The 26135-nt window shown below is 31.2% G+C and overlaps 1 protein-coding gene across 2 annotated transcripts in view; it reads left to right on the top strand.

The window, feature by feature from the left end:
• Nucleotides 1-1852: 1852 nt before the first annotated feature.
• LOC114126069 (tyrosine-protein kinase transmembrane receptor Ror-like) overlaps nt 1853-26135 on the top strand; it is a 71902-nt gene continuing 47619 nt past the window's right edge. For both annotated transcript variants that reach the window (XM_027989945.2, XM_027989946.2), the window contains exon 1: nt 1853-2279. In XM_027989945.2, the coding sequence (XP_027845746.1) occupies nt 2144-2279 (136 nt within the window). In that variant the 5' untranslated portion in view covers nt 1853-2143. The remainder of the gene's footprint in view (nt 2280-26135) is intronic.

A 26135-nucleotide genomic window follows, 5' to 3' on the forward strand; every position in this document is an offset into this window, starting at 1 on the left:
AACTAACGTTTTACTGTTTCGACGGAAGTCTTGACTATCCCATGAATACAATAAGTCAAATGGCAATTGGAAACTGTTGTAACTAACAATCACACCTATATAAAACGATTTCGGTTTCAATTATCCCAGAAACGCTACAACATCGCGTGTTCATTCGTAATTCGTATAGTATTTTTTACCGAAACGGTCTACGACATGACTAGTAAATCCGTGGCACGCTTGCCCAAGGTGGTACATGAAAACATGTTAAGAGCACGATTAATATTAAAATTCTTACTCTTATTAAAGAAATTATAATAAATAATAAGATAATATATATACATACTTTTTATTAAGTCTTATATTTATTAACTAAAAATAAGTACAATAAATACATTTGAAAGAATACAGTTTTTATTATTTAATGACTCACGCAAAAAAAAAAAAAATACTTGCGATACAAACAATGACGTAATCAGGGAGATGTTTTGGGTGTTTAAATATCCACGATCCACCCCTTTGGCAGCATTTATACAATACATGTACGAGTATCTACTTACTATAATAAAATATATGCTTTAGATTTCTTCATACTATTTTGTATTAGTTCTATTTCGTATTTGATTTAATGCGAAGGTTGATGATTATTATAAAGTGCATACAAGTTGTTATTTAAATAAAAATTAAATCACCCACTCACCCCTTAAGAAAAAATTCTTGCTACGCATCTTAGTTAAAATAAATGGATAAAAAAAAAAAAAATCCGGTAACCACAAAAACTTTATAACACAATATAATGCACACGACACGTCATATTATGTACCACGAGAAAACACAAAACATCAAGACGTGTATACATTACCCTATTCTGACTGCCGTGTGTTAAGTTGTGTACGGTGTGTGTCATTCGTGTTGTCTCTCGGCTCTCGCGTTCTATTATATACACACATAATATTATAATATAACGCTCTGCGGGCGAATAGGAGAAAAAGCTCTGAGGTTGTTTATTAGCTTATTTAAATATACGCTGCACACACATTTATATATAAATATATGTGAACGCGCACAAGGAACACGCGTATAATTTGTTATTATTATTTATTTATTTCTCCAGTCCAGACGCGGACGGTCAAACTCACAAATCACATTCCGGCTCGTAAATCTATCGTCCGGGACAAGCGATAAAAATGACAACGGAATAATAATAACGATAATAATCACATGACGTTTCTACACTGTGAACCCGCGACCGAGGGTCGTCCGTGTAAGAAAAAAACAAATCAAAACGTTAGATCTCGACATTTCGAGCACATATACAAAAATATAATGTATATAGAAGGTACCTATAATACGACGAGTATACGCGTCATTTACTTATTGTGGAGGACAAAAACGGTAGGACGTCCAAAGAAAGGGGGATAAAAGACAAAACCCAAAACCACCGGACTCAAACACAGCATCATAATAGTCACAATATAACATCATGATAAATGTTATTATAATAATATTGTGAGTAAATATTATATTATTTTATAATAATTTATTCCAGATAAGAGACGTGTACCACCTATAATTTTATACCGTATAGGTACCTATATATAATATTGTGGTACTCGTATGGTAGGTACCTACCTATGTGTGTATATTTTAGAGGACGAGTATTTCCGAGCGGTGTCACGTGCGTGTATATACTGTATATATAATAATATGTCGTGTTTTTAAAGGTGTATGATATATTAGAGATATTGAAAAACGAGTAGTCTCCGCGCGCCGGGGGGGAGGTTTAACGTAGTGACGATGTTGGTGGGGGGCGCGACGGGGCGACCCTTCGTCGTCGTAGTGTTGGTCCGTCGCGACGCGCTGCCGCCTCCGCCACCCGTCAGTCGTAATCGCGCACGGCATGGTCGCGGTCGTACGGTGTTTGTCCCGCGTCGTCGGTTCGCGCGACGTCTCGTCCGGTAGTTCCGCGGTCTCTCGTCGTTATTTCACTAATATCGGTTACGCATTTTAATATTAATAATTCGCGATTGTTTTTTTCGAGCGTTATCATTCGGTAATATTAACGTGATACACTGCCAAACGGCTAATGATAACGACTACAATATAATATAATATTGTTGTTAACTATTTCGACGAGACTCGCGAGTGCGATTTTCGTGTGACGATGTTTCACAGCAGGTGGACAACGTCAATGCTGCTGCTGGTGACGGCCGTTTTCCTGTCGTCTGACAGTCAATTATGGACTCCGGTTACTGGGTCCAACACGTTCATAGACGAAAACACCAATTTAGCCGAAGACTGTGAGTTTTTATTTTTTTATTTTGTCGCATAATGCGTTTACCTATTATAATATGTCATACTTAAAAGCTAACCCCTTGCAAAAAGGCTCATGCGAATTCAATTTATCAAATATATATATATATATATAGTAAGCAATCGTGAATTTTTAACGTAGTGGTTATCGGAAATTTATGTGAACAGAGATAGGAACGTAATTAAAATGATAACCACTGTACAATAATATTTAAATTTACCTATACCTATTAATATATTATATTAGTATGTATGTAATTTGATGCTCATATATGAAAAAATGTGCTAAACGATCTTCGAGGATATTTTATCGTAATAATCGGTACCTATATGATTGGTAAAACCTATGTATAGTTCAGTATTAAATATGGCGTTTGTTATATATTATGTGTGTTGTAATAATTCGTATACTTAAAACAGTTAAAACGATATAGAAATTCAAAAAATATATTTGGATACGTCATGTCAACAACAATAGTCATCAGCTGGTAGGCTTAGATTTTCGTAGAATCACAAAATTGAAATCCCTATTCATATATTATCAAATATAATAAATATTTATTAGTTTTTAGAATTTTCTATGAAATCATCATACTAGTCGTTTCCTCCAAGAATTTAAATCTGATATAGATGAAATTATACTATATTGTAGAAGATTAAATAAATCAAAAATCGAGATTAATATTTCTTTAAATTTGTTTATGGCAATAAAAATAATATTATTAATATTATTTGTCATATACTTTTTAATTATTATTTAAAAGTGTTTTAAAATTATTAAGACCAAATAAGTTATAAAAATTTGTACGTATTACATTTTTGAATTTCCATACAACTATTATATTATAAAATATTGTTTGGAAAATTATTTTAATCAAATTATCAAAAGAAACGAATTAATTTTGTTTGTTTGCAATATTGATGTTTTAAATAACAGTAATTTCAACTACATGTTGTCTATAATCTATAAAATATGTGTTATTAACATAAGTTATTCTTGTTTCAAATATAATATTTATATAGTATATTATGGGTTTGTAAAATTTCTCTCGCTATAATATCTTTTATACTTAATCACGTTCTAAAATTATAATATATATATTTCGTTTAATTTAGCGAAAAATATTACAAAAATAGGTGTTTGAATACAATCTAAATTGGTCTTTTTAATGGGAAATAAAATATTTGAATATATATTAATATATTATAACATGATATCGTCATGTATTCATCTGAATAACGAATAATAGGGTAGTACCAATGAAACTTAAAAGTATAATATAATGCTATAACAATATACGTAGGTATTATACTAAAAATCAATTTAGTTTTAGGTACTCTTACTGTATCAATAGAAAAAAATTCTTTTGAAGTATAAATAATATTCACGCTTATATAACATAGTTTTTGATTAAACAATAATAATATAAATAGGTACTAGTTATGTGATTTTAATATAAAAATGTATTTGATTGTGACATACTTATCACTTTTTTTTTTAAATTTTTTTTAAAAAAATGTTTAATACAACAAATTGAATGTGTTTTTTTAATTCAATAACTTTTTCCTATAAGTTTCTAAAGCTGGTATTTTAATTATATATTTTTTTAAACTATGTATTGCGGTTTAGCAATGCATTTCAAAATCTTTATAGCTGACAAGTATATTATGTAAAATATACGAGTTAGAACTTAGAAGTATAAAAACATTATTCAAAGACTGTTGTTTAAAATTGGGCTGCAATAGGAACCTGGAGCACGATGAGAAATGAAAAAGTTGAAAGACGAAATCCGATACTGACGTCTGACATAATGCAAATAAACAAAAAAAAAAAATAAACGTAATTAATGTATGTTGATGAAAGTGACTGATGAAATGTGACTATAGGATTATCCATACAGCTCCATGCCTCATAAACGTATATAATAATTATTCATTATAGAATCCTTTGTAACCTAATCAACCAATGTTTGCCATATATTTTTTGAGTCTATTATTAAATTTAAAAATCGTATAATATTTTATGTATAAATATACATTTTATTTAGTCTTATACATTTGAGTTTGAAGTATACTATTTTGTTTTAGTTTAGATGTAAAAATAATGAGCTAAGTGTTTATTTTGATTTTAATTTTACCGAAAATTATACAATTATCTCTTTTTAACACAACAATACTTATTACATTATTGATTAGTATATAATTTTTCACTTTACTTTATTCAGTATTCATTTAATATTTTTGATTCTGATAAATATGCATTTTTTTCTACGGATTGTCCTTTCATTTGTTTATTTGATTTAAGTAAAAAAAAAAAAAATAGATTTTAATCCCTTTTTTTCAATATACGAGTATTAATTAAACTGTTTTATAAATGTCTTACTAAAATAATATAAGTAGATATCATGCACAATTATTAAATAAAGATAACACTTATTTTATATGGTTAATGTGATTATTGTGGTTATTAATTATTGCACTTATTATAAGTATATGATCAAGCATTAACTTTAATGTCTATGTTCTTGATATGAACTAATTAAGATTCAATATCATTTTGATTATCTATAAATCAAAGTGCTATTAATGGAAAAGAATGCATATTTTAGGAGGATAAGTATGAATGATCAATGCCGTGCTATTTTCATTTTAACTATTAGGCACGAACCTAAATTAAATAAATGCATTTGTTTTGCTATTTAACTTTTTCAAACGACGTACGACTAAGGATTATGTTTTTTTCAATATAATAATTATTATTAGTGGCCTACTACACATAGTCTGCGCTGTTCGTCCATTAAGGTCCGTTGAATTTAATTTAATTTCGTGATTCCAAAGAATAGCTGAATAACGGGATTTGACTGGATGGGGGACACTATGGGCTCTGCGCGTTATTGGTTTACGGATATAAAGACGTCCCGGCGGATGCGACGAGAGGACGGAAAACGACGGTGGAAATTATTGCTTTTGACGTCGGTCTAGGGTACTGGATGAATTTTTCCAGTACACAACAACGTCGGTCTTGTCATTCGCAGACGGCCCTTATATTATAACGTTTATTTTTTTTTATTTTATAAACGTTTTGATAAATCCTACTACAAAAGTATTTCACGGCTCATAAAAAAAATACGTAAAAATGCAATACCCCATGTACTATAAATATTGACTAGCGGTGCACTTTATAATAATGACGTGGTTGATTTTAATTTTTTACAGTTTCTCTGTTCACAAAACAGTGCACATAAAAATTATAAAAATTTTTTTAATATATTCCGTCATAACATTATTCTCTTTTTAGTTCTCTATTTTTACCAAAACGTTAAAACAACCAACAATGGTTACAGTAATTTTTTGTTTTCAAAATAAAAAAAGGGTCCCTATATTTGGTCCCTTCTCATATACTCTATAAAATATGTCAAGTCATTGGCATCATTAACAGGGATCTTTATGGGGATTTGATAGTTTACGACGTATCGTTAGTAGTATTTTGTGTAATGTGTATATACACTATTATACGGCTAACTGGTGCTCCGCGGGGGAGCCACGTTAAGACAATATTATGAATTCCAAAATATTTAATACGTATGGTACCCGTCGCCGAAACTGTTTTCATACAATAGGTTTCCCTACATATGTAAAATTAAATAAACAATTTTTCTTGTAAATTATAAACCCATAATGTAGATGCGATTTTGTTTACAAGTGTACATTAGTAATAATTAAACCTTTTCTTGTTGTTTATAAAACACTGTTGTATCAATTATAAAATACTTTTTTCTTTTAAACAATATCCAAAAATGACAGTTTAGTATAAAAATTATGAAGTATAATAAACTTAAATATTTAATACAAATAATATTACCTATTCTAAAAATACTGTCATACTTGAAATATCGCTTTGTTAAGAAAATTATATTATTATAATTTTTAATATTAAATTGATTTAAAATATTATTAATTTTTATTTAAAATTACTTGAGGTATTAATTCCTATGAAATTAAAGTATTTATATTAATTATAAATAAACTGGAGGCTTTAAAATTCTAAATTAGTTCATAAACTAATTAAAAATATTTTACTTGCTATTTTTTTCTTTACCACAGTATTTTTTAAGTAAACATTTAAAATTATATTCAATATAATTTATGTTATATATTTCAATGAAAACTTAGTGATTTTCATATAACATAATATTACATAATACTTAATAGTATGTATATTGTATACATATATTTTGACTCTGGATTTGACTGTTTTGTTATATTTAATACTACTACAAAATTAATTTTTATACTTCAATATAGAATCAGTCAATTATCTACAGGTTACTGATTTTAAAACTAATATATTTAAGAAAACTTTTTGTACTTTAATAAAGTAGTATATCTGGTAGTGTATTAAAAGAAAACTTTTATATTTTGTGTAAAACTTGTTTAACTTAAACTACATTTCTTACTTTAAATTTGGCATCTAATATCTATTGTTTGTATTAAAAAAATAAGAAAGTTTTTCTTTCATACCTACGATTTTTTTTTTATAATTTATAATGATTTCCTAATATAACACTGTTGTGTTGGTTGAATTAGCTTGTATATATATATTCATCATACACTTTAATAAAAAAGAATGATTATTGATTATGTATTGTCATCTAAATTTTAAATTTATTAATTTATTGTTCGATGATTATAATAAAGTTAATGATTATAATAGTTTGATTAATAATTAAATATCATTTTATTATTTAACTTTAAAATTTTTTTACTAAATACTTTTATAATAATACGTCTTGGGATGTTGTCTTACAACATTTTATATAGTGACTAAGTACTTAATTGTAATTTTGTCGTGTCTAAAAAAAACTAGAAATAACCTTGAATTGATATTTTGTAAATTGGTAACAGCTCATTAGATCGCGAAGATTGAAGAATCCCGTTAAATGTCACTTTAAATTTTGAATACATAAAAACTGAGTTCTATAACATAGAAACCATATGGCCATTTATTGAAAATTGAAAATGATCCAAGTAATTTTGACAACATAAAAAAACTAATTTTTGGTCAACCACCTTTTGACAAATAATTCTTCTACTAAGTACAGGTTTTTAAAAAAATATATTATTCATAATGATCATCGACTGTAGTGATAAACAATATTTCTTTATTTCTTTTTTTAATATAAAAACTTAATATAATGCCGACTTCAGTAATATTTATATTATTGTTTTAACAATGCTTTACATTTTAACAAACAATTCCATTGTTGTGTTAATAAATAGTAAAATAACAACAAAATAATTATTATATGATAAAATATTTAATATTTTAATACATAATAATATAATAGTTATCAACATGTTAAATCGCTATTGCTACTTATAGTAAATTATGTACTTATATACGATGTACATTTATGTTATTTGCGATGAAAGCACTTTTACATAATATAAAAAAATCATTGCATGATCGTCAACAAATGGATTACTAACCTTTTGGTGATATCAACATGATACTAAATGGTCAAAAATGAGTATTATTCATACTTTTTACTTTTCTCTGTGTACAGTTTTTACTATACTACAATTTATATTCTCCAATTCAAGGTTTTTCAGTTGGCCGAGCTGCAGAATGATTGATGGAGTTTTAATTCGGCGTAAACGCACTTGTTGCCCCGTTACGGCCAACAGCCCTCTTCGTATGTGCGTTAACGTTATATTATAGCATTATATACAGTATACACCCCTTTTTGTGTGGCATATAAACCGAACACACGCGTGTTATGGGGACTGCAGGGGTTTCCAAAACTGCGTGAACGTAGGGTTGCGTGTGCTGCGTGTATTTAAATAATGAATTTCTCGTCACTTATTTATAAAAGAAAACCGTCGCGACAATTAGTATGTATACAAAAAAAAGCTATAGGGTAGAAATTCAAATATATTATAATATATAATATATATATATGTTTCGTTGTTTTTACAACGTCGGCGTGGTCTTGTGAAATAAAAATCGTTCCAATGGAGGTGTTTTAGAGAAGGGTCGATTGTTCTAATTTTCAAACTGTTCAAGATTTCGATCCACACTTAACATTTAATAAAGCACCACAAGCATTATGTCCCGACCTCTTTGTAGATCGTTTTTAATAGAAATCTACTTCGTTGTTTGTTCAACTCTGTATACGCGTATATATATATGTATAGATATCTCATATATTATAACGTGCATTATGGTGTATAAAATCTATATCGTCTCTCCTCTACGTATTACAATATTATATACGCCTCGTCTGTATCATCCCGTGTTTCGTTGTGTACCTACTCATATCGCTACTTCGTGTATAGGTATATAATATGGAGTGCTGCACAGTATATTCGAAGTAATTGTTGAATCAAGTTTATATTAAAGTTTACGTGTTGACTGTTGAGTTCTCGTGCAATACACTCGTTTATATATAATTTATCAGAGTATATTTATATACATATTATTATTTAAGTTTGTTAAATAATAATATATAATATTATTGTCACGCACTCACGCAAATACGTCAATCTCATGTCATATAACATACTAAATCAAACGTCACAATTAAATTAATTTTGAAACTATATAATATAATATACATATATTTACGATAATATTATACAATACGTCCCGCTTTAACGATAGTTTTTTTTTTATCCAAGAGATCTGTGCTGAGAAATACATTTTGGTTTTAAATTCAATAAAAAAAAAACTTAAAGAAGTTGACGTAAACACTATTGTAATTTTGTAAAATAACATGTGTATTGCAATACGTTCAATAAAGTGATGATTTGACATAATCGCCGCGTGTGTATAGGATTACAAACGATCACTCGCGAGTCTCGAGTTTTAGGTTAATTTCGTTTCAAAAAATATAAAATAAGCCTATCGTTGGTTAAATTTTCAAATTTAAACGCGTTGTACATTTCTGGAGAGAAATATTCACCATCACAAATGCTTATTTGCATTAATGTGTCTCACAATATTAATATTATATCTATACGTGGTGTGTACACCACTAATCTAATACACAACCCTCGCGTTTAACCTACGACACCGTTTTTGCACACGGGTCATAGCTGCATATAGTGACGATCTATCATAGCAGAAGTTGTATTCTTATAAGTATATAGTGTATACAGTAAATAACGTGTACGAGTAAAAGGATTACTCCATGCGCCCAATATGGCCTTCTATAAACTGTAACGAAATTCGTCTCGTAATCCTTTTATAAGTCCCCTAGGCAGTGGCGGTCGGTGGAGAACTTTCGCACCGCGCGTTGCATCGGAGCAGTGCGTGGAGTGTATCGCGTGTCAGACGAATCTCGTTACCGGCCGTAATTGCCGTTCGCCTTGGGTTTTAGGTAACTTCTTCACGCTGCACCGTATAATAAAATCGATTCCGACAGGACGCTGGCGGAGAATAGGGTGCGACGGTGGTCTCGGGCCGCCGATCCTTCCGCTTTCGAGGGGGTGAGGAATCGTGGTGGGTAGGGCTATCGATCATATTCCCGCACCCCCATCCCCTCTACCCCGGAAAAGCTTTTCGAGTAGGGGACCGTCAGACGTTGATGGATCGTGTTGACGGACAAACAGCGGCGGTGGTGTGTGTTAGACTTTTCTTGTCCAAAACTCAACTAGAGGGACGGATTCCGAGCGAAGAGCAATATCCCTGTCGCGTTTGACCGGGAATCGATCAATCTTGTGGTCGGGTAGAAGGAGAATTAATCAAGAACTGCGTCCCGCGGGTTTTTGCTGCGTAGGTACAATTAGTGGCAAGCGGTTGGACAATGGAGCGTAAAAATAGAGCAGTTGACAACGCACAGCTTTCAAAAGAAAAAAACAGAAAAAGAAATACCTATAGATAAATAATTGAAACTTGGTTGTCTCGAAAAAATTAAAAGACCTGTTAAAAATGGGTATTGTTGATGTCTTGATGGCATTAAATTTCTACTGCACAGTTTAATAAATATCTATTCGTACTTTTAATATATGCATACATATTAGTTTTTGATTGGATTTAATATTTCTATATCACTATCGTAGAAAATTTAAGCAAAAGTTAACGTGTATTACTTTATAATTGTATTATATTTCGTTTTTATGAACGGAGTCAACTATCGAGTTTATAGAAACCTTCGATGCAAATCGAATTTGAGTTCAGCAATTATAGGAATGTACTGTTATTCAAATAATATAAAATTATTAAACTCCTTAATCTTACTATTTAAGTATGGTATAATAATATATTAATATATAAGTTTATGCATAGAAGAATTAAATAACTTAAAAATAAACTTAAATATTTAATATCTTACTAGTATTATGGTCATTTCTTATTCAACATTTTCAAAATATACATAAACACGTACAGGTATAATATATATGTAAAAAAAATGTACATGTTACATGTTTGCAAATAATCACTTAGATTATAGGTATATGTATACCTTCGATAATATAACGAGTGAAATTGTCTGCCCACAAACCGTAGTCCAATGTATTGCCTATTGAAATATATTGTATTGAATAATGAATATTAACAAATAACGCAACCGGTTCTGCTCGAGTTTTTATGTAGAACATTTCGGATTAATTTACTCACAATATAAAACTGTCTGAAGTTTAAATTCTAAGAACTTGTTTTCATACTTAAATTATTTAACGTTTTTCTCTTTTATAATTTATTTTATTTTCATTACATACTTTATAAATAACAATCAACGAGTCTTAAAAATCATGGATATATATATATATTAATATGTTATTGCTATTTAATTAAGTTGAAACATAAATACAATGCAGTATACATTTTTATCGTTTCTTTTATTGTGGTAAAAATAATATAAACATCGTAGAAGAAAAAAAATCATAGTAGCAGCGTTCTTTCTTTCCATTGATTTCAAACCAAAATATTGTAAAGGTTATTTTGTTTACGACGTTTGGGTTTTCGACCCTGCAAGAGACGCGGCATTCATAGATTGCTCAACACGGCCATTACAGCTGTCAGAAAAAAGGCAAAACACGTTTCGGATTTGTTTTTTTCGTGACACGTCCGGACAAGAACGTCGTTGGACCGATTTATCGGTCCGATGGCCCTGACGACGGATAGGCGGGCGAGTAGGGATGTGTAACGTGTTACAATATATATATTCATCCCCTTGCAAGGCGCAAACACCCGAACGTGACATATTTCCTTGTACTGTTTTCGTGTGGCCCGCACGGAAGGGGACAAAAAAAATGGGGGAATGGAATAATTTCAGAAATAGAATCGACCCTCGCGCGTTTCAGCTGTCAAACACTCGTCACTTGGCAATACCCTCCAATCACCTCTCACCGCACCCACGCCGCGTTGCCACAGTTCTCGTGCATGACGTTCTCTATCGTGCTAACGTTGCCACCGTTGGGACCGCGTACAATTCCCTCGGCAACGAATTTTAATTCGAATTCCGCCGAAAAAAAACTTATAACGAAATTGACTCGTTTGACGAAAAATTTAATTAAGGACCATTCAACCGGCAGTTGTCTAAACAATATGATTTTCGCACGTTTGTGTATGCGCAACGACAGATGAGGGGTGCAGGAGATAATCGCTCTGTAATTATAATTTGCACACTTCTCGTATCGTGGTCCTCGACCAGAAGTAGTGTGCAGCGAACCCTCGAAACGGCTGATGAATGCGCGGATCTCGAATGATTTTCCAGTAGCGCACTTCAAAAAGCAATTACGAACCCAACAGAAGAGGATAGTGAGAAAATAACATTTCACACGATCAAATATCTTTGTTTACAACTGTCCGAGGGCTTTATATATATATATAGACATTAGACGCTAAAAAACCGATTCTGACATCGTAGGTAGACCGTATTTGTATGCTGCAGTTTCCCTCCGTTTTTATAATATATATGTGTATAAAGGTACATTTATACACACTCCAAAGTCACTTGAGAGTCCCGTAACAACTTGTTGTTGGAGAGTTAATACAATCCCAGAATCCAGTTTAACAATAATCCAACAATCTTGTTGAGAAATTATGAGACCCATATTTTTTATCAATCGTTTTCTATACAAACTTTTTTACATTAAACTACAGTCATCTATCTTGCGTACAATATAGTGATAATAGAAATATAGAATTTAAAAGTCTTACTGGAAATTAAAAGCGATTTACTACAATATCTCATCAACTATCAGTCAACCGTAATATATCTATATATATATATAATATGTATAGTATATGTATACTGTATATTTATAATAATATGTCTACACAATATGATGTATTTTTACATTACCTATATATTCTAAAAATAGGTAAACATGTCTATAATAGGAATATATATTATATATAATATATATCAATATAAATGAATAATACGGAGTAGTTGCAGGGAAGATACGGAACTACGTTGACTGGCAGTATAGAGATGAAAACGGTATTTTGTGCAAATAAGCCGGATTTTAACTCGTATGCTAACCGTCACATGGTATAGCGGACGAACGTATATAATAACGGAGACGGCGAAAGGCTCAGCTATACTAGAGGGTTAAAAGTGACAGTCATCCTTTCGCACTGCACGCGTCCCTCGGATCAATAAAACCCTTTTTATACTTCTATATACTTTTATATTATTATTATATATATATTATATAGCTTTACCAAACCCAGTTCGGTTGCATGCAAGCTATACATACACACACACACACGAATTGGCGTAAAAACGAATACTTTTCGTATGAGTGGTGAATGGAAGAGTAAGGGGTGAGTGGTCTGTCGGAGGTAACGTTGATTGACGGTTGGCGTGTGTGTGTTTGGTGTAGATAAAGTTCAGTTAAAGTTTTATATTTTCTGTACTCGCGCGTTGCTTTTAAGTCTTCGGCGACGCCAATGATATAGGTAGATACGCTCATATATATATATGTATGTATATAATAAGTTATCGGTGTACGGTGTTTTATTTATAACGTCCCTCGAGGAGTGAAGCACTGCGGCTGCACCGATATTACGTTTTTCCATGTCTTTCCTGTACAGCCTTCAGCGTTTCTCGTCCGGCTCCGAGTAGATTCCTTTGATGTTTTTTTCCGGTCTGGGTAACGCCGCCGCCTCCGTGATCTTATATACTTGACAACACATAATCGGTCGTCTCGCACCCCAACTCTGTTTCGATACATACGTCGCTTCACTATTATGAAAAATCGTATAAAATCTGCGCCCTTTGACAGTATTTTACGGCAGTGTTTTCAATCATTCCATTTCATTTCAGTGGCGTGTTTCCACCGTTTATATGTACGTTATACGCAGCTTGCTAGGGCTTCTACGGGTAATTTCGGTGTCAAAACGTAAACCGGAGAAACCCCTCGTTTTTAGTCAAACGACATCATATTATTGCCTATATAGAGGTGGTTATCTTACTTGATATTGCTGAATGGCATTTACCCCGAGAAAGCAAGTGTATAATAATAAATAATAATTATTATATTCCTTTTGAAATAAAATTCTGGCAGTAGCAATGTTTCTATATATAACATGTACATAATATAATGAATGGAGAAATTGCCAATTATTTTATTCTTTAATGATCACGAAAGGGAAGTACCAAAGAAAAGAGTATTTTATTTTTAATGTCGCGTACCAGTTGATTTAAGTGGCTAATGGTGTACCTTTTTATACCGTTGTAATCGACTGGCAATAGCTATATTTAATAATATCTCATTATATTATACAATGTACTCAACGTCGCGTTTTATTGAAATAAAATAAAAATAGCTTCGTTTCCCGATCAATATAATATAAATACCAGAATAAATATTAAATTCCAAATCGACAAAATAACCGTTCTTTTGACACCACAGTCATCGGGCTGTGTGTATAGTGCGTATGAAAAACATTGTTATGTTTATTATTGTTAATTAGATTCGCTGTTGAAGGACATGGCAAACGTCATCTCTACCAACAGAGCGTATTATATACAATATATAAATTACATTAGGTATATATAGTAATAGACGCCTTCGAATTAAATATAATTATTCTCCCGTTGGTTATTATAATCAAAATGCACCGTCGGTCGTTGCAAATAAACCGATACACTCATTTTCGGTCTGCTGCTCACATGTTTACAACGCAATTCCGCTGGTGGTGCATTATTATTGAGCGTGTTCACTGTTCACTGTTCACTGCTAACTCTTATTCAACTCGATAAATCCGTTTATCGGATTATTATTATTTTTTGTTTTATTTCTCTGTGTGTAGGTACCCTTAATATGATTATTATTGCGAAATTATACGAATAAAATTCCTCCCGTTGCCCGATATTGGCTTGTTTTTACCGTGACCGAGTACCTAAACTATATAATTATTATTATAACGTCAATCGTACTTAAGTAATTTATTTGTCCATTAATACATTATATTATAGTGAATAGTTAGGTTAAGTATATTATATGAAAGATATGTGTTTAGGAGTATGATAATTACAAATTAATAATAGAAGTATTCTCGAGGAAAACATTATTTTTTCGATTTTAACGTCATTTTTCTACAGAAGATGATGAGTTTCTTACAAATAAGTTTTTGTAAATGTTGAACTATAACAATTTTGTATGATTGATTTGTTATTGGTTATCATTTTAATCAGACGTTTTTCTTTTAAAACCTTACACGTTATAGCTTTCCTGGCTATGTAAACGGTTGTTGACTATTTACGTATACTGTAATCGTGTTGTTTTTGTACATAAATAAATATATAAAGTAGCTTCATAACGTATACTATCAATACTTGATATAATATTATAATATTGTATTATATTATTGCCTATATTATACATTATTGACTTTTGTATAGTAGCAATGCAGTGTTCTTCTCGTCTTCTTATTTATATTACTCCTGCGGCAATACGGCACAGGGGACGCTGCTCGGTTATAAATCTCTTCATCGCTGTACGGAGATGCAATCGCGTAAACCAGAAGCTTATAATATCACCAGACCTGCGTATTTTCACTCCAGCGTATACAAATACATACGCGCATTTTTCGTCGTTCGGAGTTATCATCGTCTAGGGAAGTAAATATATACGTAGCCGTCAAACCGCTCTCTGGAAAATAATAATATAAACACGCGTATATTTTTTTTAATTACGAGTTTATAGGTTTTTTTTTTATTATTATTATTATTTACACTCGTACTGCGCTGCAATCGACGTGCAGTGTGTATAATGAAATCGATTTCGTTTCCGTACTAGTGTTATTTTTTCTTAATACTAAAACAAACGTCTGGCTCATGTCATTTTCTTCTCTTTTATATTTTTTACGAGCAACATAAAAATGTGTTTTACATACACCACGAGGTTGCGGGACCTACATAAATAGCTTGAGTGCGGTACCTCCGATAAACGCTGGTTGAGACGTATTTTTGCCCGTTTATCCGAGGGTGATTGTACGCAAAAATCTCAGAAGACGTGTGTGTGTGTGCGTGCGTGTGTGCGTATTTGTGTGTTCAATCGTAAAACAAACGACTGTATATGCAGTGTGATGGTTGGCGTAAACCCAAGCAAAACGTGTGCCACCCAAACGATGTATATGTATGTTGACAAAAGTGAATTATGCGTAAACGCCCGTTTACGTGTGAAAGCACCTGGAGCTAAATATTTATCGGTCTGTACTATTTAAAACAAATATGTACGTTTACCGCGTTCTTCGGATGTTTAAACGAAATCGATTTTGAAGAATGTGTAATATTGTGTATAATATATTATATATATAAGTAATACTCGTAGTATATAGCTACCTAAATAAAAAAGTAATATATATATATATATATCAGTTCAATTGTTTATACACGATGTCCTGAACAAACTATGTACATAATATATTATTATATATCCTATACTGCAGTGTGTTTCAGTTAAACACCGATGATTACAGATTTAATAGAAACGTATTTACCTATGCAGTATTTCGTAACATGAAATTTGTATACATCGATATTTACAAACAAACTACTTAAAACCGAAGACAGCGAGTCAGAAATGAGTTCGGTTTATATATACCTAGCCCGATAGTATAGGTACCTATATTTACCTTTGTACATATTATATTGTATCGTTATGCACACTATATGTTTCCACAATATAACATTATCGGTAGTTTAAAATAGAGGTAGACACTTCTATATGTATTATAGTAGGTATGTATACTGTATACTTTATATATATATATATAATAGCAAAGCGGGTGCATCGTATACGTTTATCGAATCTTCTTGTAAATAGTGTAGTATACTGTAAAGTACTAGACGTCACTAGTTATAGTATAAGTATATACTCTAAGTAGTAAGTATCTATTGTATTGTATATTATGTGTATGTTTATATGATTTATTGTACCTACGTAGGTATTCAGTAATGTGATGTTCGGATAGAATGTATAATATGATATAATGTAGATACATAATAACTAAATAACACATAACTATTTGACTTTATATTACACAGCATAAAAACCGAATTTTCATCCGAACATCAATAAAATAATTTTATTCATAATTATTTATTCCTCCTATATATTATATGTATATTGTGTATACAAGCACACAGCAGTGTGCATTGATGATTGATGAACACTTAGTGAGATGTCGAGCAGATTTTAATTCAATTAGTATTTGAATGAAAATGCGCTTTGAAGTATATTGTAGAAGCTTTTATTGTTGAGTACTTTCGTTATAATATTACGTTCATAATAGCAAATAATGATATTAATAATACATCGCATCCATCATCTGTTGTAAATATATTTAACACGGGGTAATTCTATTAACATTAAACGTTTGTTGTCTCGAAAAGTATTAACATTTTTGAAAATATATTATTATAAAATACATTTTTATAAATCATAATTTTTGAAAATAAAAACTATTTTTTCTATTATTTAAGGTTCAGTATATTTCATATTTATATATATATATAAGTTTTTTTTTATCTTTTTTGAATGATAGCATAGATTTCAAATTTTAGATTCCTAAGTAAATATTTTTTTCAAAAATGTATTCCATAAAAATTGAATTTTGAACTAATAGTTAATATTGTAGTTATTAATTTTTAACTTGTGAGGGGAGTATATCTAAGTATATCGATAAAAAATATAAAAAATTAAACTTTTTCAAAAAATAATTTATATTATAATGGCTTCAGGTAACGTAAAAATAATATTATTTTCTAAAATATTTATACTCTTCGGGATATATAAGCAGTAATAGCAGTATACAGTGAGTGTATACTGTTCTATTTGTTAGAAAAATCAATCAGTATATATTTACAAGTAGATAAGTATATTATAACTTCTACACCTTTCTATACCTGCGGCTTCTATCACCTATATCATACTTACATTATATCCATTATAATATATATATATATATTATATTTAACTAACGACGTATTTAATGTAGTATATATTTATATTTTAATCACATATTATATATCTTTCCTTGATGAAATGCACATTTTTAATTGAATACGCGTACAGATACATCCATATAATATAATATTATATATAGGCACATTATACGTTTATAATGTGATGTATTATGATTTATGAAAAGTGATTGAATTAAAACGCAACTCAATAATCATATTCAAATATACTTGAAAGCATTTTTATGTATACATTAAACAATTTAATGATGCATAATAACGTATGATGTTGGTATGTATATATATATATGATTAACAACAGTATAAATTATTAGGTACATAGCTATAATACTACTTATAACGCGTCATATACCGTTTGCGGGGACGTCAAATAAAAATGAATATGCCACGCGACGATATGTTTTGATATTATGATAAATAATACTGTTTTGTTTGATCGCACGTACCTACATCACTATCATAAATATATGTATAAGTATTGTAAAAAACGATATGTGCTCGTCGGTAAAACATCATTTTCGATTTTCCGGTATGTACCTACTGCACGCCCGCTTTGTAATATAATTTATATGTATACAAATTACCAACCCTCCCTAACCCTCAACAGTCTTGTATAAGTATATCTGTATACGATAATGCGTTATACCTATATAAATTTATGTGTATATGTGTACATCGTTTTGACCGTATAACGATGCGGTCGGCAACCAGTAGTGGTGGAATACATAAATAATAACAATATGCGATGTGCATCATGACTATACGAGATGACGGAGACAAACGCATCGCATATACATATGTATACATTTTCCGGTCTGTTAAATGAAAATCAGCGTGTCCGTCACCACCACATCTATACATAGGTATGCATATTATATACATATATAGTGCGTGTGTAATAATTATAACAGATAGCATTTACGTGATATATTAATATTATTATTATTATACATAAAGTGTCGACTGGCCATACAGTAGTCGCTGCTGAGTGCTGAGTGCTGTAGTTGATGGCAGCGACATCGTCGAGTAGACCGATAAAATTTGTGACGTGTGATCGTCTGTCGGTTTTCGGTAAATCGGCGTAACTAACGAATAGGACGTGTGCCTTTATTATTGCAGCTATGTGTGAAATGATTTCGAGAGGAATGAAAACAAAGTGGATGTGTGTCTAGTTACACGTATACGGTTGGTATACTATTATAATAAGGTACTTAGATTGCAACAGAAACATAAAAAAAAATTATCTTATTTATATTATGAAGAATAACGCGTCCAATGTTTAATTTAATATAAAATGTCTACTTATTATACATAGCTATATCTAATACAAGATATATATTAGTATTAGATATATTAACCCTATGGATTTAGATTTATTTAAATCATTCAACAACATCGTCAAATCGTAATCGTAGTCGTTATAGAAATTTAATGCCGCTTTCTTAAGATCTGTTCTTGATAAACACTGTTGTAAGCGTTCAGCTTCTCGACGTGTATCTCTCTCTTCGAGTATTTGTACAGCTATTGAAGTAGAGGCTCTGATCCGGTTGGTTTCCTTACTTGTATCTTGTTCTTTTAATGTTTCATCAGATCTAATGGCTGATAGTTGCTGTGCTCGTCATCTGGTTGATCTTCCGAAGTTTTATTTTTTTGGTAACATTTCAAATAATTTTTACTAGTTAATATGTTTGTCGACAGATGAAGCGTCCAAAGATAGTTTATATAGTTGTGTGTGAAACAAATCCCATCTATATTTCCGGCTTATAAACTTTACATAATATAATAATCACTTAAATACTTATTTATAATAATTATTAATAACTCTTATTTTTCATTCGCGTTACTAAGATAATCCACAAATCTACAAAATAATGTGTATTTAATATAAGTAAAATATACATAACTGAGGATGGTATAGTAGGGCTCTCAAAAAATTATTTAATAGCTATAAAAATCTTCTCGGGATAACACGATATTATATTGCGTAAAAATTGGTCTTGCATAGTTTTAAATTCTAATAATCTTGGTTACACCAACATCCATTTATATATAGATATAAAAATTAGTATAATTATACATAGGTACTGTAGTCTGTAAGTCTATAATAATGATGAGCATAATACTATTAGTTTTTATTATTATATCCATATATCGACGCGCGGGGCACAACGATTTTTGTACTTTACGAACGACATAGTATTTGTTCGAAGCCATTAATCCGTCGATGATTAACATAATGATTACAGAAGACCGCGTTTCCTTCACAGTGTATATACAGCAACGTGGGTAACTCAGTACACACATAGGGTACCTAAATATAGTGGCTTTCCGGATCATTAAGAAAATATTACGTTTATAATTAAAACATTTTTTTTTTTTTTACCAACACTCGTATAATAAATATGTATACCACCGGATAGAGTTCTATTTGCATGTTCACACGACTTGAAATCTTTTGATTAAACAATAAAAAACAAGAAAAACAAAAAACAAGGGCGTCTTCTCTTACATTTTATGTCGGTACTTAACATAATATCATGTCGCTTGTATTCGAACAGGTGTTAATGTTTTTGTTTTTAATGGGATTGAATTATAGGCGACAATGACAAGATAATATTATATAAGGTATATACGCTTCCGTATCAGCGACAACAACACGCTATACCGCACAATGAATTTAATAATCGTGCGAGTATTTGTCACGAATAATATCCTTTGTACATATTATAATATCAGCCGAAATATTCACAGCTTAATGAGCATTTTGAACAACGTGATCAAATTGTATTTCAACCGTCATATGACTTATCACCTTTCAATGTATTATTAATACAACGTCATGACCTATACGGTTTTTTAATAAATTCTTTTTCATAATGTCCGTCAATTTCGATTAGATATAAAAGTTAAAAACAATTGTATATTTTTTTTTAAACCGGTGTTTCAGTAGTCACGCACGCTACAGGTTGTAGCTTTTTTTTTTATTTGTTTACACGGACAACAGTACATAAACAATTTCTGCTCCCGTTTTCTGTTTATACCTATTTATATACGAGAATCGGTGTTTTATTACCTCCATTCCGGCTATACGGGAACGCATTATAATAATATATACGCCCGTCTTAAATCGTCTACGCCGCGACCGCGAGAGGAGCGAAAAAAAAAGAAACGTATATATTAAATACGCATAAATAAAACATAATATATCGGGAAACGAAACTTTTTGGTTTTCTTTCGAACACGTTGCCGCTGGTGGTGTTGACGTAGAATGATCATGCACGAACGCCGCAGCGGAAGACTGCAGGCTGTATATAGTGTATAATATGCACTGTACGGCGAACGTTTAAGATCCGGACCGTCCGTGTAAACGCATTATTTACTATATACTACAATCGTTTATAGCGAAGAAAGATTGAAAAAAAATAATATTACATAATATTATTATTACTTATCTCAGGAGTCCGCCCGCCGCAACCGCCTCCGGTCTTTCTTAATTGATTTTCGCTAATCGTGTTTACCGAAGACGTTCGCGGCGCGCATCACGGATCGTCGATAAAACATAATAAATAACGATATTATTAATATGATTTTCATCTCTTGCGGGCAGCGTAGTAGTAGTATATTAAAGATATTACCGTTAATTATGTTAAAAAAATATATATATACGTATATAAGATTTTGTTCAATATATATTTTATAAACGCGAGGCGAGGCGAACACGTTGTAAAAAAAAAAAAAAAAGAAAAGAAAAATATACACGTTCAAATGTTTGTGTACATAAAAAATCTATAATAACCATCTCGTCGTTTATTACAATAATGATAATAATAATTATTACTATTATCTGTTATGTGCTCATACACGTATTACAGACGGCACATAATACACGCTAGTAATAGAAAGGGAGGAGCGCCACTGCGCGATCGTCGCGTATATAAATATAATATAATATAATATAGTTGCTGTTGCTGCTGTGCCCGTCGATCTCGCGTTGGATTATTTTCTAGTCACAGACCCAACGCAAAAGTGTAGTGGATATAACCAAGAATTTAAAAAATATGTACGGTATATTTGTCCTATCGTTCGCGGTGGGAAAAAAGATGCATATTAAATTTCAACCGAAGAGAGAAGAAAAAAATTAATTCCTTGATAACGTTTGTCCGAGTAAATAAAAATAAAACACCTGCTGCGGCGATTTTTTCACTTTATTTACGACCGTAACGCTTTAGAATATTGGGTTACAACCACACGATTATACGCGTTGCACTATACTATCACCCTCGGTATAGGTATATATACTTTTTTCTTATTTTTTATTATGGTGTCGGTGGCAATTTTTTAAATAAAATATAAAAACCTAGAACCTTTTTTTTCTCGTTTGGTTATAGGTACCGTATTAAATTACAAACTACAAATGTCCAGATAAACTCTCATAGATATAATATATATTACATATTAATACTGCAGTATGGTATATATTGAAAATTTAAATTATATTAAAACATCCAATTCTGGTGTAGTGTTACTATACACGTACTAGACTATATTATATCGATGAGAATGATCATCGTGAGACGTAGTTTTGTTTAGTTTTTAGTAAAATTATGGTCATTCTAACTGTAGTGAAAACTAAATTTGTCCGGTTAAAGAGACCAACTGGTCACCTTCGAAAAAATGATAAGTAATCATTGGCTTAATACGTGTTCTTGTTTGGACGGTATGACAAATTATATTATTTTAAATATAATTCAATCGTGTTTTTAATTGCAGTATATATTGGTATATTTACAAATTCTATTACTATTAGACTAGTACAACACTCTCCGCCCATATAGTGTCAATGTGTATATGACATATAATCAAAACATTCAAAACATATATAGTATACGACACCAAACAGGTATTCTTTTTCTTCATATAAGACACATAATTCTTTCATATAATGAACAAGACGTATACAATATGTAATATTAAACATAATATACGAAACGTTGTCCTCGGAGCTGAAGCAGCGCGTTAGACGCACAATAACGCGCCATCAATAATTTATATCACCGTATAGTATTATAATAATATATACCGTTATGTTATAATACATTAATACCTATGCATATATACGGTGACGAGACCGCCTGAATTGGATCATAACTAGTAGGTATAGTCGCAGTCACTGTACACATTATACATAATATTAACGTATTATAATATATAGTGAAATATTACAATGAGCCGTGAAGAAGAGATGACGACGATGACCAATATAATATACGGTTTGCGGCATATGGGCGCACGCGACGTGAATAGAACGCACATACCTGCCTACAGTGATTATATACCTATACGATGTATAAACCAACTTTATTATATAGTCTTATTATAATATATGTAATGTATGCGTTCTATATACATAGTTATCGTGTAGATATTAAAACGCGACTCAGACGTAATAATAATCGAAAACTCAAGGTCCTGAGATACCCGTGCAGTATATACGACACACACCGGAGCTCGCTGACGACGGTCATTTATAAGTGACAAAGAAACCGGTGTAAAATTGAATATTCATGACGCCGTCGGGATCGCAGCAACAGCAGCAGCAGCAGCCACGGAATAATACGACTCGCAGTCGTGTTCGTGTGCCAAACCGCCTTCTGCTGTGCTGCCGGCGCGCGAGACGGAGAGAGAAGAGGGATATATGGTTTGAAAAGAAAAGCATAATAATATATGCGTGCATAATAATATGTACGCGGGGTGCGTGTTATAATTTTAATCGGAACGACCGATGCGAAGGAGAAGAAAAAGAAATTGTGATTTATATATATATATGCGACTACGGTATAATAATATATACGCCAATGCGCTGTCTTAATAAACACGCGACGGGATAAATCAAACGCGTCTAATTAAAATGAGAAAAAGTAAGAGGAAAAACGTACGACGATAGTAATCAGTGCGGGGAATGTGTCGTGATGATATTTTCCTATTCGGCAGTGTGCTGCTGCGCCGCCGGGTCGCACATGGGTGGCGTACGCGCCAAACAGACGTTGTCCTATAAATTATCGTGCGCCGACCGAGTGTGTGTGTGTGTGTAATGTGTAAATATAAATCTGCTTTGAAGAGCGCCAAGGAACACCACCATAACCGGCGATGGAACGGGAAAAAGAAAAAAATATTTAAAAAAAACGTACTCGACGGATCGTAGTAGGGTCTCAACTTCGGCGGAGGTCGTGAGTCCATACACACACACAATTGTGATATATTTACACAATGTCGGGCTGCGGTGCGAGTTGTTATTATCAACACTTTGTACGATGTACACGAAGACGAAGGTCTTACCGGTGAAAAATTTAATGACCACGTTACGTCCGATGATGACACACTCGGCCCGTAATTGACTCGTTATCGGGGAGTTATCGCACTCGGATATCGAAAATCGTTTATAATTTATTTGCACGTCGTACTGAATGGCTGATTACAGACTTGCGAGATGCATCTCGACGTGTGTCCGGCGACTGCGGCAAGCGAGAACCGGGTTTTTAAACGCAAACTTGATTTACTCGTCCAGAGGGGCATAAGAAGAAAATCTAAGTAGATGCGATGTCTTATAAACGTTATTATCTCAATATAAAGGTGTATATTAGTTATAAAATATATATTTTATTAATTAGTTATTTCATTTTTAACGATGAGGAGGGAAGGTTTTGTCTTTATGATTTGTTTCCAATTTTGATTCTACAAGACCCTCTAGTCTCCGTGACCATAGTAAACTCTAATAACGCCAACGCATTTAACATAATATTATGAGTTTAAGTCCTTATCAAATCTCGTTTTGCGGAATCGACGGCTTAACATATTATTATATTATAGTTATATGCAAAGGGTAGTATTGAACGCCCTTTAGCTATTTCGTCTGATGTTGTATTTACTGTTTCACTCTCTCTCTCTCTCTTTCTCGGACCTTGGTTGTAATCTATTACAATATACACTTTTACTATATAATATAATAGGTTCCTATTCACGTTTAAAATATAATATATACTACATATGTATAATAATATATATATTATTTAATATCTAAATTATGGTGAGTTGTATGTTTTAAATATTAATATACGTTTTACGTGAGAACCAAAAACAGGTCTGAGGTCTTATTTTTTGAAAAACAATCGATGATTTATTATTTTTTCAAGAATCGGAAGACGCGTGACAAAATTTAAATTTTTGTCGTACCTACTATCCGCAGAATTCTCATGCATGCGTCATATACTCATATGTATCTCTATACATATTATTATAATATATATATATATTATACATACACACCATACAGTTGTTGAATGATCAAATAATGTTATTTCCAGATTGTTTGTGTCTGCATAAAATTTATAATTTACTAAAAAGATTTTTTTAATTTATTGATTATGTGGTTTTCCAGCACTGGCTTCGCGCCGCGTCTGTTTCGCATTAATTTTTCAAGTGAGATTATAATTATTGTTTTAAGGATCAATAATCTACAGCAGTCGGACTTCATTATTGTTAAAATATTATTTGAAGTAATTCATTCAAGTTTGAAGTCGTTCTTGTTTGGACGTGTCTGTCAGTTTTAATACAAAATATGTTTTTGTTAAAAAAACTCATGTCATGGTAATTTTGAAGGGCCATTCTTTGTATCATTACAAGTTACTTCTTTTTGTCTTTGATATACAGTTAAAAAATAAAATATAAAGAATAATGTGGTTTTGTTCCTCGAAGAATCATTAGAATATATTTTTTAATGATTTAAAGTTTAAAACCTAAAGTTGGGTAGTCAAAGAATATTTACTAACTAAAATTGTGGGTATAATTGTAACATTAATATTTTATAATAACAATGTTGTGGGTGTATTATCAGAAAAAAGCTGAATCAAAAACTATAAAAATATTTAATAAATATATAAACATTTAAAAACTTGTCCAATATACAGTCTCATAATATTTTATAGATATAAATTTATCTAAAAACTATTGACGAATGCACATTGCTATTCTAGAATCTATAGAAAATGTTTTCAATATGGATATTATATTTATGGAATATGGGTTTCCAATGCATTTTTTTTTATCGTACTCTTATCTTATATTGAATAGTTTCTATATTTTGACGTTTGAGATTCGTATTATAGTCAAAATATGTGTAAAAAAAACATTTTTCACTTCCATTAAATTCTTTTCGAGAACGATGGGTTTGAAGTTCGCAGAAACTGCGAGAAACGAATTTTTTATGGCTATTGACTGAACTGAATGTAATGTTAGTAACAATAATAGGTATCGTATAGGTAACGTTAAAATTTATAATAAATAAATTTCGAATAAAAATTATAACATTTTTCCGAGTTTTATTTTTTTAAATGTTAT

Source organism: Aphis gossypii, chromosome 2 (assembly GCF_020184175.1).
Source record: "Aphis gossypii isolate Hap1 chromosome 2, ASM2018417v2, whole genome shotgun sequence".
Classification (NCBI taxonomy): domain Eukaryota; kingdom Metazoa; phylum Arthropoda; class Insecta; order Hemiptera; family Aphididae; genus Aphis; species Aphis gossypii.